The 15,583-nt window shown below is 52.8% G+C and overlaps 1 protein-coding gene across 6 annotated transcripts in view; it reads right to left on the bottom strand.

Moving 5' to 3' along the window:
• Nucleotides 1-238: 238 nt before the first annotated feature.
• Nucleotides 239-15,583, bottom strand: part of GPM6B (glycoprotein M6B) — a 153,574-nt gene continuing 138,229 nt past the window's right edge. For 3 of the 6 annotated variants that reach the window (XM_044235932.1, XM_044235929.1, XM_044235931.1), the window contains 6 exons: nucleotides 14,727-14,913; nucleotides 14,220-14,376; nucleotides 8,011-8,182; nucleotides 6,167-6,240; nucleotides 5,163-5,228; nucleotides 239-2,350 (listed from right to left, as the gene is read on the bottom strand). In XM_044235932.1, the coding sequence (XP_044091867.1) occupies nucleotides 2,201-2,350; nucleotides 5,163-5,228; nucleotides 6,167-6,240; nucleotides 8,011-8,182; nucleotides 14,220-14,376; nucleotides 14,727-14,913 (806 nt within the window). In that variant the 3' untranslated portion in view covers nucleotides 239-2,200. Of the gene's footprint in view, nucleotides 2,351-3,445; nucleotides 3,832-5,162; nucleotides 5,229-6,166; nucleotides 6,241-8,010; nucleotides 8,183-14,219; nucleotides 14,377-14,726; nucleotides 14,914-15,583 lie in introns of those variants that run through there. The other 3 variants (XM_044235930.1, XM_044235933.1, XR_006382572.1) reach the window with 2 other exon arrangements.

The following is a 15,583-nucleotide window of genomic DNA, read 5'->3' as shown; positions in this document are numbered from 1 at the left end:
AGCATTGTTTTTACTTTCCCACTTAAGCTTTGTGTTAATCCCATATGTATAATTGCTTTTATTTGCCGACGCTAGTCAGAAAATTTGTATACTTCACGCAACTATAGCGATGGGGCGGCATCCTCCTAGAAACACGATTTCCATACACATGTGAAATCTTGATCATGCATACTGTTGAAAAATGACACCGTACTGCAGCCAGAGAAGGAAGAGTATTTATGTATGGTAAAAAGGCAAGTGAGTGAAGCTATACCTTTATTGCATTACTCTTAGTACATCCACAACTGTTTCCACCTAAATAGATCTTTAAAATAAGCATACACAAGTATTGACTATTATCTACAAATATTTATTGTAACACTTGAATAGAACTACAGGAAGCCCTTGGCACTGATAGAAAATATTGATTCACTGTTAGGTTACAAAAATTTATACATAGCAAAATTTAATGCTCTTTACATAAAAAATATTAGACTACTTAAACAAAAAACTTTCAAAAATTCCTGGTAGTAGCTACCAGAATTAGAAAAGTAAAATTAGGCTTGAGACACTGCCTGTTCTAGAACACTGGACTCTAACAGCACCTCCACTGCTGGAAAAAAAATATTTAAGTCTGTCATGCAACAGGAAAACAAAACAAGCTATTCTGGAACAACTGTTCTACACGGAAGAGAGCTTCTCCCAGTTAAAAGAAAAAAAGTCAAGATCCAAATAGGCATTTTTAGGCATTAACAACAACAACAGAAAGAATCCAAATGAAATACTATACTTGATGTTCAATTTTAATAGCATCTTGATAAAGGTATGCTTCCTTTCATTTTAATACATTTCTGCACATGTATATGTTTTAAAATCCAGGAAACAGCCAAACCACAAGTTAATTCTTAACATGAATATACATAGTTAACCCTATATTATGCAGCCCCTTTTAAAAAGCACTGATGCACCCAACAGTTATATGTATCATTTCATAAAGAACAACACAAAGTTTACCGTCACTAATATCCAGTACCTATAATCACTTAATGTTCTGGAACACAATGATTTAGAAGGCAAGTTTCTTTTGAAAATGGCTTAAACTCAAGCAGGTGTTTTTTTGTTTTTTTTTTTTCTTTTTTTATGTTGAACATCGAACTTTTATTATTCCAGGAAAGATTTTTAAAAATGAAATAAATACCAACCCTAATTTAAATCACTTAAGTATTCAAGTCTATAAAAGTAGAAGGAGGTCTGTGGTCTACTTGTAATTAGGTTTTAGATAGTTGGTATGAAACTGTAAACTTGCTATTCAGACCACATAGAAATGGTTGCGAATGGTGGTCATTTTAATAAGGTAACACTTCTTAATTAAGAAAAACATTGGTGGAACAAAAGTCTGTGAAGGATTTGGGGCCTTCTGTTGTAAAATAAGTTCCTAGAAATTTAAAACAAATACTCATTAAGGCAGAGCTGACATTTATTTCCCATTTATTTCTTCTTTAGAATGACAACTGGGCCATTTTATTTAAAGGAAATCTATTATAAAATTGATTCTGGAAAGCTTGTCAAGGAGTCAGAATCCAGCTTCTTTGGGGGCAGGTGTAGCAGAATTATAGCAGCTCCTTTTAGCATTATTGAAAAATAGATTTCTGATTGGGTCAGGAGATTAATGTAGGCTGGACTCAAGGGGTAGGGAAGGCAGCTAATTTTTAAAAAGTCAATTGTTAAGAATCACATTATCTTTGAGCCAAAGTTTAATAAATGTCAGCTGTCAGAAATGGAACTCCCCCCCCACCCCATTCCATTTTGTTCCCTATAGATGAAGTGACTGGTGGACAGATGGCGTATGTGAATTGATGGTCACGTTCCTTGATGCCGGCACAGCCTTGGTCCCTCTCAAGGAACAGGCCATGTCCCCATCGCCTGTCCTGGTAGGATCGCTCTACCGATAAACCTGAACATGCCACCAATTTCAGAAAGATCAACCATCCTTTTGTCAAAGTGTTGCCTTTTAAAATGGCTAACATGAAACCTCCCAACATCTGCTCTAAAGAAAAAGATTGACCTGCTGGAAGGTGTTCCTAGAAATACATCCCAGCAGCTGGAGCCAGACAGTGAAGTGGATAGGCTGTTTGGTGGGGTACACATCTGTACTGCAGAGCAGCTGTCTCGGCAGTGGGCAGAGCTGTCAACGCGTCGGCCGTAACGCTCTGGCAAACATTTATGTGTACGAATTGAGTTGTTCTTTTGACCGAGACTGGATATCTTGCAGTTCCTGTTCTTCCTTTGCTTTGACATCCTGGTAAGCCTGCATTTTGCTTGCATCCTTTAAGTAAGCCCAGTTAGAAGACAGTATCATGAGGAAGTGGATCTGGAAAAGAAGGGCGAGCGTGATGGCTAGTGAGCATGTCAGAAGGCAAAGCAAGCTGCTAGGCAGTTAGACGGTCTGTGCTGTCAAAGGGGAGAGGGTTATTCGGATTAATACTCATTCTGCTGTCAGAGCCATCAGACCTGGAAGCATGCTCTACTAGTATGCTTAAGAGTAAGAGGCTGAAGAAAAGTTAGTATACAAACACAATGAACTGAAAAAAAAAACGGCCAAAGTTATTGTTAAGAAAAAGCAAAAATGAAACAGGAGAGGGTTGTTTTGTCTTGTTTTTCCTTTACCATTTTGGGAGGAATTGTAACTAACGCAGACGTTGGAAGCACCTTGTGTGCTTATCTTAAAATCAGGGCAGTGCCAAGATCTTAAAAATCAATTCCCGGAAGGCCTACAAGTGAATACTTATTTTGAGTAACTCATCAACTGCGGAGTCAGCGGGAAAATTAAGTGTATGTCAAGACCAAAATGCAGACCTCTAGGCCCAGCCCGCTGTCTGCGTGAGCACGTGCGCAGTAGCGCACCTCCGGTTCTCGTTCTAGGCCTGCCTTAGTGCAGGTCACCCGGGGTACAGATCCTCCTTCTCCACAGTGGAGGTGGCCAACCCTTCTCGCCCGCTCCCTTTCCTCATCTGCCCTGCAAAATCTACATCCCCGGTTCCTCCGATTTCCTTTTCAACATATTTGAGACTTTCCGATCCAGGCCCCATGGCTCTTGCGCTCAGCACCGGACGTGCGGGGTGAGAGCCGGCTACGGGCAAACAGACACTCCGCACCGAAACGCACCAAGGCGAGGTTGCTGAGAAAGTGTGCTGCGGAGAGCTACACGCCCCACGTACAGATCCTGGTCCCACAGAAAAGGACAGGGTGCCCTTGCTTTTTTCTTCACATTGTCCTCTAGCTGGGTGGGCTAACTGGAGGGGCCTGTACTGGGTAGTGAGCCATGAGATCAGAAAAAGAGTTGTAGTCAAATTTACGGTGTGTTTGCCTTTTTTTCCAGAGTCGAAGAAAACGCGTCTCTCTGCCATCTCCTCTCCAGCACTGGTACTGGTTATCAAGCAAGCGACAATAACAGACAAGGCCGGTGTTACAAAGTTTTAACACTTCATTTAGAGATACTGCTCCAAGTTCAAGAGAATTAGTTTTTAACGGATGCTCACCAAGGTCAGTACATAACTGAATCCTTTTCACAACGTGGAAATAGCCAGATCTCATCTTTTTGTAATTCACTCAGGGTAAGTCATCTTATTAATCTACAATGCGAAATGAGTGGACTAGAGCTATTTACAAATTCCTGTCACCAGACTGCAGCAACCTAGGCTCGGCTTTAGTCAGGGAGAGGTCAGGCTCCCGAGGAGCGCTCCCTACGGCTCCTCGTCGGCCTTAAGCAATTTAGAATTTAGTGCAGCAATCTTCCCGACTCTTAAACTTCAAGACGGCATAGTTATAGGTAGTAGCCATCATGTAGATCAGCTGGTGGAAGAGAACAGAACGGACAGTAAGACAACGGCAGTCAGGACGGCCGCCCGCTCGGGACCCGCGGCCTGGCTTCTTCCCCATCTATCATCACCCAGAAGGGGGTCCTGCGGGGCACACAGACGTCCTCGTGCTTCATATGCACGCTAGTCCTGGCCTCTGCCCTCAGGCTGTTGATGCAGAAGCCTGGGAGGTGCTAGAAGATGAAAGCACCAGGGGCAGCTGGGGGGCCCGTGTCCCCTGGTCTTCCCCAGCCGGCCCCTGTGGCAGCATGGAATCCACCGCTGGCCCCTCGCTCAGCAAGAGCACAGGTCGCCCCCCAGGATGGGAAAGGCCGTTGTTTGCGGGGGCCAGAAAGTTTCCCTCTGGGGCTACCGAGCCTCGATTTCTTGAACACCCACAGCAAGCCCTCCCGACCTCTTGGCCGTACACGCAGGAACCCGGGGCCCTTTATACTTGCTCCTCCTTAGCGGCCGGTTCCCTATCTGCCCCTTTCCCTCCGTGTGACTGTCCCTGCTCGCGGCACGGGCCTGGTCCCCGGCGGACACGCAGAGTGGGGCCTGGGGTTAGGCTCCCAGCTGCGGTCAGCCAAGGCGCCAGCGGCTTGTCTCAGTCTCTCACGGAGCCGCCCTGCCGCAGGCGAGTCCGTGCTGGGGCAGGGAGGGGGTTTGCATTCTGTGATTTTGCTCTTTACAGGTTTCCTGACCACCGTGCCGAACGAAGGGCTCTCGAAAGTCTCCAGAGAGCGAGACGGCTCGGAGGGACCACGGAGCTTCCTTCAGGTAGGAGCTGTAGTGCAGACACCAGGAGCTCAGTGTTAACACCGCCGTGGTCTACACTAAATCAGGTATCTTGGAGCAGAACCACATCAAACAAGGTTATGTGGTGATACGTTTGAAAAGAGATGCACCCGGCGGTGGCAGAAAGTGAACCCTGTGTGTCCCCCTCGAAACAGCGGCTCAGTGGCAGAGGAGATCACCGAAGCGGCTCAACCGTCCCGGGCGGAGGGCTACCTACAGGCAGTGCCAGCTGGAAACGCAGATCTCTTGGCAGAGATGCCCGGCCAGTCCAGGCTCACGGTGCACCCCTGTCCTAGGCCAGGCCTGGGTACTACCCTGTCGTCTTCCAGCAGAATCCAAGTTCTGCCACCTGCGCGCTGGGTCTAACCGGCAGCACGCTCTGCCTGCGCCCCAGCCCGGGGGGAGATCTACACGGGTGATGTGGAACCGGGGCTCCGTCCCGGAGGCAGACCGCAGGAAGGCACGGCTGGCAGGAGAGCCTAGAGGGAGGGAGCGGCACTAGGTGGGCGTGGGGCCGCGGCTACTCACCAGCGCGATGACGGTGGCGCCAGCTCCGGCGCAGGCCACGATGAACAGGTGGTAGGACATGTAGAACTAGGAAAGAACGGCACCGGGTGAGCACTGTAGACGGAAGGGACAGGCCTCTACCTGGTCCTGCTCCTCTAGGGCTGCTTTCCCCCGGGCCGTGTGCCCGTGGCCACTCCCTGGTGGGGGCTAGGGGGCTTAGCTAAAGCTTCCTGAGGCCTGGGCTGTACCCACGACTAGTTAAATCTCAGGGGTGGGGGGTATAATTCTCCTCACGACTGCCCTGTGCCGCCACCCTTGGGAGCCCCTGCTTGGAACCAGGCCCTGGTACGGAAAAGCCAACTGGCCGGCGATTGGGGGGGGGCCGCTGGTGATTTCAGTAACTTGTGGCTTTCCCAAAGCAGGCTCGGATTCCCCGAAGGATGCGAGCTCCCCCTGGTGCCCTTGAGAAAACAGCTCTAACCAATGCCGCAAGCCTGTTCTGAGGCCTGAGTTTAAAGCAAAGTGGGTTAGGGTGTACTGCGAGCTAAGAGTGAGTGAGAAGTAGTGATGACTAGCTGTGACTAGATTGAGAGGAATTGGGCTTCTATACAAATTCTAGGGTTTTTTTTTTTAAAGGGGATCTTTTCTATATGAAAATTTGCATCTGTCCCGTGATAAATGTCCCACTTTGAAAAACCGTGTGAAGGCGAAAGAGAAGAATCTACGTGTGTTTTCTGATGGAGGCGGTTAGGGTCACTCTCAAATTAGTGCCCGAAGAGAAAGCTCTCGGAGTACTAAGGGTCCTCCCTGAACCGGCTGGACCATGCAGAAGGGGCATTTTCTAGGTCAGAAATGGGTGAGTATGGGTGAAGACAGACTATTGGTTTGATCTTAAAAAGTCTGCAGAGAAAAGCCTTCCTTCCTCACATCTGTACCACCTGCTGCTCTGTCCCGCCAGGAGGGCCCTTTCCTCAGCCGGCTCTGCCAAGCGGCCATGTCCAGACCCTGACAGGAGAAGGATTTACCTCATTGGTGTTGCAGATGTTCTCGAGGGCGGAGCCGCAGATCTTCCCTGGGAAAGCGTTCCAAGGGATGATTCCTGTGAGGTAAAGCCCAACAGAAGGTTAGTGGTCGGTTAGTGCCCCCCACCGCAGTGGCCCTTGCTCTCACTCGTCCCCGCCAACAAGACATGTCTGCCGACCAGGCCTCTGAGAATCAGCAAGAAGTCCTCCTTAGCAGGACAAGAGCCAAGTCAACTGGTCCTTAAGTGCTTTAAGCTGCTTCGTTCTCCCTGCCAATTGTGCTTGCTTGAGTTGACCTCATATTGTAAAAATTGATTTTCCAACCGGTTAAACAGCTGGAGGACAGCCACCTTCATATAGGATTTCCCAGTCCATGGACTTCCTACTGAAGTCCCAAAATTGAGGGTCTATACTCAAAGTATATGGAATTTGGATTCTGTAGGTCTTTTATATTCATTTTCACTGGGATTGGAAATCCAATTGGAAATTTTAAAAAATGGAAGCATGGTGGAGTCCAGTCCCCTGTACCCCCTGTACCCCCTGTCCTGCCTCTCTGCTGCGCCACGGCCCACCGGGTTGCTGGTCTCTGTGCCGTGTACTACGTGTGTGCTTTTAAATATTAAACACATGGGGATAAAAATAACATTATATGTTTATAAAAAAAATTTTTTTTAATTTTTTATAAACACAGCTCAAGCTACTCTTCTCCCAGGAGGTAAGGAAGGCTTTCTTTAAAAAGTCCCTTAGCCCTTCCATCCCTGCCATGGGCCCAGAGATGCTGGAGGAGAACGGGCCATGACAAGTCCCCACGCTGTCCATGAAACCAGTGATTTCACATACAGAAGACTTAAAAATAGGATCGCTAATGGCCAGAAGTTTTGAGTCAAATATTTAAGACGAAGGAAATGATATACATCTAGACATTCCCAGACACTTTTAAAAAATCATCTTTAGGCTCTGTTTTCAAACCATCGGGGAGACCAGTGCAGCTGAACCTTGGTGTTCATGAGAAAACTACTCCAGTGGGCAGTCCGGGGCAAGTTTCTCATTATGTTGTAAGAAAAGATGTTGAAGCCGAGCCCCATGGGAAAAACAAGAAGCACAAATGAAACCGTCCTCTCTCCTGAGAAATCTTGTCTTTAATTTTAATGAAAAGTACCCACCCCACCCCTCCACCGCCTTGCTGTTTCTGCCAGGAACAGGGTTCCTCAGCATCTTGGCAAGAAGCACTCATTAAAGTCCTGACTTGGGAGGCTGCCTCTCAATTTAATTGACAGGAAGAGCAATGGCCCTTCTGCGGCTTGTCAAAATGAACCAACCTTAGCTGCCCATTGCAAGTATCTCATTCATTAGAAAATGGGTTTGAAGGAGTTTCCAACAAGCCAGATTTTATTGAGTTCAGTCTGATGACTTTAAAATGTCTAGATTTTGTTGCGTTTTCCAGGAGAGCTGAAATTTAAGCAGTTGGTCATTTTAAAAGCCCGGATTGAAGAGTGGGACATGGAAATTAATTGGACTACAGGGTATACACAATATTTTGGATAAAGACTTGAATGGTACAAAACTGAAAAGATAAGCTTTTGATGTCCAGAAGATGGATTATAATGCACTGCTACTTGGTAACCCAGTTTGAAAAGTTTCCTTTGTTCCATACTTGAAAATACAACAAAAATCTGTATTACAACTAAGAGTGCAAGTGATGTTTCCCTCCAGAAAACAGAGCATACGTTAAGAATAACATATGACAGCGATCACGGTGATTCAAAAAGCCACCCGTGTAATCACTCCGGGCCAGAGGGCTGCGCAAGAGGCTAGAGGTTCCGCGGGGCAACGGAAGGGGACGGTACCGTATTGTCGGATGTCCACGCAGATCTGCTCCACAGCGGCCGTGCCGTTGGTCTGCGGCGACTTGATGACCTCACAGGTTGACCAGATGTTGTAGAACATAAACACGGGCACGGCGGAGAAACCAAACACACCCAGCCAGGCCACTCCCAGCACGTAGGTGAGGAACACGAACTGAGCAGACAAAGGAAGAACAACGATTACCGCGGGGGGACAGGGCAGGGTACAGCACCTGGGGGCGCAGCGCTCACACAGCTCTGGCTGGATGGCGAACCCGGGGGCTGCGTTCCCAGCACCGCCTGAGCCATGGGAGCGATGGGCCCGGTGACAGGGAGAGGGGAAGCGAGGGCTGGGCCAGGGCGGTCACGCTTTCCGGAGCTCCACGATGGACAGTGTGACCGCCTGTGCAGGTCCCCTTCTCAGGAGCTGGCCGCCCACCTGCCGCTCTTTCCTGGACTCGCCGTGCAGAGCGTCCGGCTGCTTTCACGGGCCTTGATGTTCTGCGCCGCAAGCGTAGTACGGGGACAGGTGCTCCAGGAAGCCCTTTCTTGAAAGGAACTTCCCTAGTTTCACAGGCCCACGAAATCACTAAACGCATTAGGTAACAGTCTGAAACAGCCCTAAACACAAGCTTAAGGCACAGTGTCTGGTACAACCCCTTTCCCTCTCCGCTGTTTCATCTGGAAGATGCGCAGCAGTTCTGGGCGCACGGCCGCTCTCCGGCCTGCTCTGCACACGTGGGCGTGGACAGCTTCGGGAAGAACCTCGTCCGGGGGCTTCGCTTCACCGCCTAACCTGCCTTGACTACCAGTTTCAGAGACTGGTGAAAAGCTGTTCCAAAAACGTCAGCTCAGGATCGTCCTGTTTTCAGAACGGGCACCCGCGGAGCCATGGTCACTGGGCACTGCTCTTCAGGCGATGCTCAAGACCTGCAGAGCCGGTGCCCTCCATCCTGCAAGAGCGCGCTGGAGGAGCTCAGGGCTGCTGGGGGGACAGGCTCGCACCGAGGAAACCGCAGAAGTCACTTTTGCTTGTATCTCGGGGCACTGATCCTTACAGAGGCATTTGCATTTCTAGGGAGAGTAAAGCCCGTTTCAGCAGTTTCACACTCCCTGTGGGCCCTGTGCTTACGGATGGGCTGCTCCAGACCAGGCTGCTTTGCCCGACCCACCCTTCAAAAGGATCTTCGCAGAGTAATTAAAAAGAAAAGACTTGAACGTGGCCTTCCAGAGGCCGTCCGGGCTCCGCAGGACACGCCTGTGGAGAGCTCCCCCTGCGGACCTATCCTGTCCTGGGGCCGTAGGCCTTCACAGGCGCTTCCAGAATGCGCTCCCCAGTAGCGGCTTTCTCCTAATGGACCGGTGAGCACCGGGCCTGCTCATGGACAAAGGGCAGCTTCGCTGTCCCAGGTGGGTAGAGCTCACGGAGCTTTCTGGCGGAAGCTGGTCTGCCCTAGCTGTCATCAGGGCTCCCGGTCACCTAGCATGCTCCAAGGCATCTCTGTTCCCCGGTCCCCTCGAAGGTACCGTCCTGCCTCCAAGATCCTGCCATCTGGTTCAGACCATCACAGTAAAGCGAGTCAATTTACTTTGGGGGTTTCCCAGTGCAAACTCCTGTTTATACTGTAGTCTGGTAAGTGTGCAAGAACATCAGGTCTGGAGAAGACAAGGTACTGACCTCTAAGAAAATATACTTTTTTGCTCAAAAACGCTAACCGTCACCCGAGCGTTGAGTGGGTCCGTGTTCCGGCCGGCGGAAGGTCGCTGCTGGCTGCGCGGCAGTGACGTCTGTGCAGCAGATGCCTCTTCCTTTCACTCCGCAGTGCTGCCCCAGGCCGGGCTGTGCGACGGCGTGTCACCCACCGAACCGCTTTCAGAACTGGACAGAGTCCTCTCCAGTGCCGCGACGGCTTCAGCAGGAGCCCTTTCCGTCACCAGCCGCTAGCGAGAGGTCAGCCTGCCCTTTGCGACTCTGAAGCCAGGCGCTGACCTCTCCCCTCCAGCTATGCAAGTCATCGGGGGCATCTTCTTCCAGTGGAAGGCGGTCTGGTCTCCAGTGGAAATCCGCGCTGCTGCGCTCGGCGCTCCGATGTGGTGGGGTCGGCTTCTCTCCTTAGCCCGTGAAGCAACCTCTGCTGGCTTCCCAATCCCTTCTGCGGCTTCCTCCCCGTGTTCCAGCTGGTCTGCCCTTCGGTCCAGAGAACTACAACGGTCTCTTATCGCTTGTGTGTTCACTGGACTAACACCTTCCATTTCCTTTAAGAACTTTCCTTCGCATTCACTCCTTGGCGGTTTGGCGCGCAAGAAGACCGGCTTTCCGCCTGGCCGGGCTCTCGACTTACTTTCCTCGCTAAGCTTGGTCATTTCTAGCTTTTGGTGGAAAGTGAGAGAGACAGGTGACTCTTCCTCTCCCTTGAACACTTAGAGGCCACTGTAGGGTTAGTAACTGGCCTGGTTTCAGTACTTTTGTGTCTCGCAGAATAGGGAGGCCCGAGGGAGAAAGATGGGGCCGATGGCTGGTCCGTGGAGCAGGAAGAACGGACCCAGCCTGTGTCAGTGACTGCCTCTAGCCACCTCAGACATCTCCACGAACAACAGAGTGATGAGAAAGTTTGCAGTACTGTAAGAAGTACCAAAATGGGACAGACTCGAAACGGATAAATACTTCGGGAAAACGGCGCCCACAGACGTGCTGGCCACAGGACTGCCGCAGCCCTTCCGGCCCTTCCGTGTTTCACCACCACAGCGGCCGTGAAGTACGACGTATGAAGCCAACCCGTGTTCAAGGCACCCAGGGTGGCTTTTCAACGTTTTGGAACAGAGATTTCTTGAATAAAACTGAACATGTAAAGGAGGTAAAAGTGAGCTGTGCTGGCGGCGGGGCGGAGGTCTTCACGCCTGACCTGCTGGGCCAGAAGTCCCCTGCACACCCGTGCCTGGTCCCCAAGAACCGCCCTGAGCCCAGGCCCCGGCACAGCTCTGGGGCACTCTCTACCGCCCTCCTATTGAATGCCTTTACAAGGTAAACTGAGGCACGTTAACATCTTTCGCGACCTGTGCAGGTGTGTGGGGACACACATCCGCTGCACCGGGGCAGCAGCGCGAGCGTAGGGAGAGATGTCGCGAGGGAGACACGGAGTCCAAATTCAGACCCCATGTCACAGGCTGCTAGTGCAGCAGCTGGCTCAGGGGAAGCCCACGGGGCACGGGGCATGCTGCTTCTTAAGTTTCCTCTTCTGGGATTCTAGCGCCCCGACTCTGGCTTTGGTTTCAGTTTGCTCTCACGGGCTGCCAAGGGATTAGGGCCACCTCGGGGAGTGACTTTACAAAGACTGTCCCCCAACATGCTCAACACCAGGCAGATGTGCCCTGCACTGGGGCAGAAACCGGAGCCCCCCGAGTGAGGGGGGAACCGGCTTGAGGTTCCCCCACACATCTACTTTCTGCTGCTCTCTCCCCTAGGCTCCTGACTTCTCTTCTTCCTCCTATGGTTGCTTCCTTCCCCGACCTAAGCACCACCACCCCCAAGTTGGAGAGTAGTTGTATCTTTTTTTTTAAATAAAACTCATTTATTTCCCTGTGCTGTGGACTTCATCTTAAAAAGCCAAATTGAGGGGCACCTGGGTGGCTCAGTAGGTTAAAGCCTCTGCCTTCGGCTCAGGTCGTGATCCCAGGGTCCTGGGGTCGAGCCCCGCATCGGGCTCTCTGCTCAGCGGGGAGCCTGCTTCCTCCTCTCTCTCTGCCTGCTTCTCTGTCTACTTGTGATCTCTGTCAAATAAATAAATAAAATCTTAAAAAAAAAAAAAAAGCCAAATTGAAATGACAGTCCCATCAGGACAGTCCCATAGGGGATGTGGAGTTGGAGAGGCTCCTATCATCCAAGAATTAAAGGGTTAAACAAGCGAGCGGGGGGCTCACTGCTGCACGGCATCTGTCCCACCCGTGCCCCTCTGGGGGCGATGTAACCGGGGACACGCCGTGTGCACGGGCACACACACGCATGGGGGCACACGCACACCTCCCTCCCCGCATGTGAGCACAGAGGAGGCACACGGATCCCACAAGGGCCCCGCCAAGTCCGAAATCCCAACAGTGCCATTACGAAGTCCCCCACACGCTGTTATTCCGGGGAGCTCACACGGTGCCACGGGCCCCACGCAGCTCCGTGCTGATGGGACGGCTCCCCGTGCGCACTATCTCCCCGGCCTGGCGCTGACAGGGATAGCGACACAGAGCTGCACCAGGTCCTGGTGTAAGACCTTGCTGATGGCAGTCACTGGGTACAGAGAGGCCCCCGGCTTCCCGCAGGAGCGCTGTCCATGCGGGCATCACGGCTGGCAGTCCTGCCCTCAGGACGACCGTCACAGGTACAGGCTGGGGGCAGCCATGCTATGGGAACTGAGGACTAGCCCAGCCCCTGATGGAGGACAGGACGGGCAGCCTGCCAGAGGGCAGAGCCAGGGCAGAACCAGCTATCAGAGAACTTTCCAGAGCTCACTGGCTCAGAGATGCCAGCCTCTGAGGTGCCACTTGCCATTGCCTGTGGGTTCAGAGGACTGGGAGGTGGGCATTCACCGCAGGAGTGACATGGAGATAGGACCCGAGGCTCTATCAGATGATTTGCACCCTCGGGGGGGCGGGGGGAGGGGACAGACATGTCCTTACATGCAGGACAGTCCTTACATCTCTGGCTGTTTCTCCTCCGTTCTCCCATGAAGGCTTCTTTTCTGGAGTTTTCCTGGTAGACCGTGCTTTTCCCCAGGGCACTTTCCTCCACAATTCTGTCCCCCTGTTCATGCCTACCACCGGTCTCTGTCATTTCCAGCCCCAGTGTTCACAGAAACCCGGACCCCAGGTTCTCGGTGACGCTGCACCGCCCCCCCCACGGCCTCCAGCGACTGCAGGCACACACGGCCCAGCTGGAGCCTGGCCGCTCATCCCGTCCTCTCGACATTAGTCCCACGGCCCAGTCCTAAGCGGCCAGCATGCCCCCACTTGGCCCGTGCCCCCCCTCCTTCCGCTCTGGCTGACCTTGCCTCCCTCTCAACCCCGACCCCATTTTCCCAGCCACTTGGAGATCGTGCTCGCCTTCGTGTGTGGGATGCCAGCGCTCCCTGTGCAATGGTGGGTTCTAAGCCTGGCACTCGGGGCCTCTCCTGACCTGGTCTCTCCCCTTCCCCAAGCAGCGTCACTTCCGTCCTTCTTCACTAGACCCTTCGGTTCCAGCTGGGGCACACTGCTGGCTCGCGGGGGCACCCCCCTTTCCTGGGGGACTCTGAAACAGCAGAACTGAGGGCCAGACAGGGAAGCCACAGGGACAGGGCCTTTCAGCCATTTTCCTAGGACCAAGGGTCCGTCCGGGGATGAGCAGCTGCACGGACACCTCCCCCCGCCCAGCTGCCCAACCTACCACCGAGTTTCCTTCTGGGACACTCGAGAAGCCCAAGGTTCCCCATGTCCACAGAAGGCCTGACAGGGACCAGGGAGGCTGGGCAGGCCACGCACCGGCCGTGTCCCAACCACTCGGCTCTGCTGGGAGAGCACGCGGCAGCACATGGCACACCAACTCACGCGTGGGGCTGGTGGCCAACACACCTAGGGTGCCCAGATGCGACTTTCACTTGGTTCCCGCATATAACCTTCCCCAGCAATCTAAGGATAGAAAACCATTCTCAGCTCGTGGGCCGCGCGGAGACAGATGACAGGCCGGATTGGGCCCAAGGGCTGGCGTTGGCTCTGAGCTGCGTGAGGACGAGAGCCTGTGATTTCCTCTTTGCACACCCACAGCGACTAGCAAGATCCGCAGCCGGGTGCTTAGTAGAAAAAGCACTCGGTATTTCCAGAACGAATGGGACAGTTTCTCACAGTACACCGTCTTTAGGGCCACAATCCACATTCAAACCCCCACAAACGCAAGGGGGTACAGAGATAATACCCAAGTGACCTCCTTTCACAACTTTCTGCTCGAAAACCCTCGGGGCCTTACTGCCTGGATATGCATAAGGGAAACGTTAGGACTCCAGCCAGGGATTTTCATTTACCATCAATAACATGCTGGAGGGTTTCTTCACGCTCCCCCCCCTAACACGGCGGGACAGCATCTGCGTCGTGGCCTCGCCATCCATGCCCGCTGGTCTAGCCTTCACTGAATACAAAGACCCACCAGAGGCGGGACCCTGGGTGCGCGGCGGACACCCAGAGCTCGGACTCACCATCCCGCTGATGCATCGGCCGCAGGCGGTGGTTTTGAACTCGCCGTGCAGCTCCTTCACTGCACTCGTGGTGTAGAAGCCTTCGGCCAGCAGGATGATCCCATACAAGAAGAAGAAGGACGCGATCCCGTAGATGACATACTGCATCAGCTGTATCCTGGGGGGAGGAGGACGACAGACGCCAGGGCGACATTCGTCACAGGGTGAAGAGTAGACACTGTGGGCCTCTGGACGGAGGGCGTGATGAGGCTGTGCCACGTCCTGGGAGCCCTTCTCACCCCGCAGCTGGCAGCCCTCGCCGCCCACCCGACAGCAACCTGGGCCAGACACCCCCGGGGCCAAACACTGCCTGACTTCTCGGCCCTTCCTCCTTCTGCCTTCTCCCCTGGGCTTTCGTTCTGCCTGCGTCCAAGTAAGCATTAACCAGAGGCCTCCCTTTCGTGCTAGCAGGGCCATCCCGGGGCAGTCACCTGGCGGGTGCCCTTCCCCGGGGAAGCCAGTACTTACACCTCACTCAGCAGGGCGTGGTCACTGGTGTTGGTGGAGAAGTGCTGCTCAAGGATCGCCACGGTGCCCGCCAGGGCCACGTGCCCGCAGCCACAGAACAGGGCGACCCCAGAGAAGCAGAGGATGGTGGCCACCAGAGAGGCGTAGGGGACCCCTCCCAGACACTTGATGCAGCATTCAAAGCAGCCTGGACCCAAAGGAGAGAAAAGGCAGCAGTTACGGGCGAGACGTGTCTGTCTTCATCAACACCAGCCCTTCGCAGAGAGGGCTCGCCCTTGCCGGCTCCCCTCTCGTGCTGTGCGATCAAGCTCTCCACGCCGAGGGCCAGTAGCGTGGCTGTCCTCGGCTCACACTCTGGTGGGGACGATCCCGGGGCTCCAAGAGGCGAACGTGGCTTAATTTACTCGGGGTGAGTAGCAGAGCAGCCACCCGACAACGAGTTCGGGAGTAAGTCACAGTTCTAGGGCTTCCTCATTGACCTGGGGCTCGTGGGGATTGGGAGTGCTGCTTGAGTGACAGGGAGGAGCGGTTATTCCGCTAACAAAGTCAACAGAGAGGACAGCAGTGAAGCTGGGTTCAGAAAATAATATCAACATGGGCATTGTGGAAGGGTGATCGGTTTCTTTGGTCCCTACAAGTACAGTCACCAACATCCACTCACTGGGTCCATTCAGGTTTCATTCATGTCAACATCAAATCCCCTCATCTCTTTAATAAAAACGTCTGCCCAGCCCAGACAACACCAGCAGTGCCTTATCCCTCCTCCCCCTCCTCCCACCACACTTCCACCGGCCTCCTTCCCCAAAATGTGTTCAGAGTAAGAATCCAGAACTGGTGGGTGACATTTAAGTACTTGA

This window comes from Neovison vison, chromosome X, assembly GCF_020171115.1.
Source record: "Neovison vison isolate M4711 chromosome X, ASM_NN_V1, whole genome shotgun sequence".
In the NCBI taxonomy this organism is placed as follows: domain Eukaryota; kingdom Metazoa; phylum Chordata; class Mammalia; order Carnivora; family Mustelidae; genus Neogale; species Neogale vison.
This window is presented reverse-complemented; position numbering and strand designations above follow the sequence as displayed.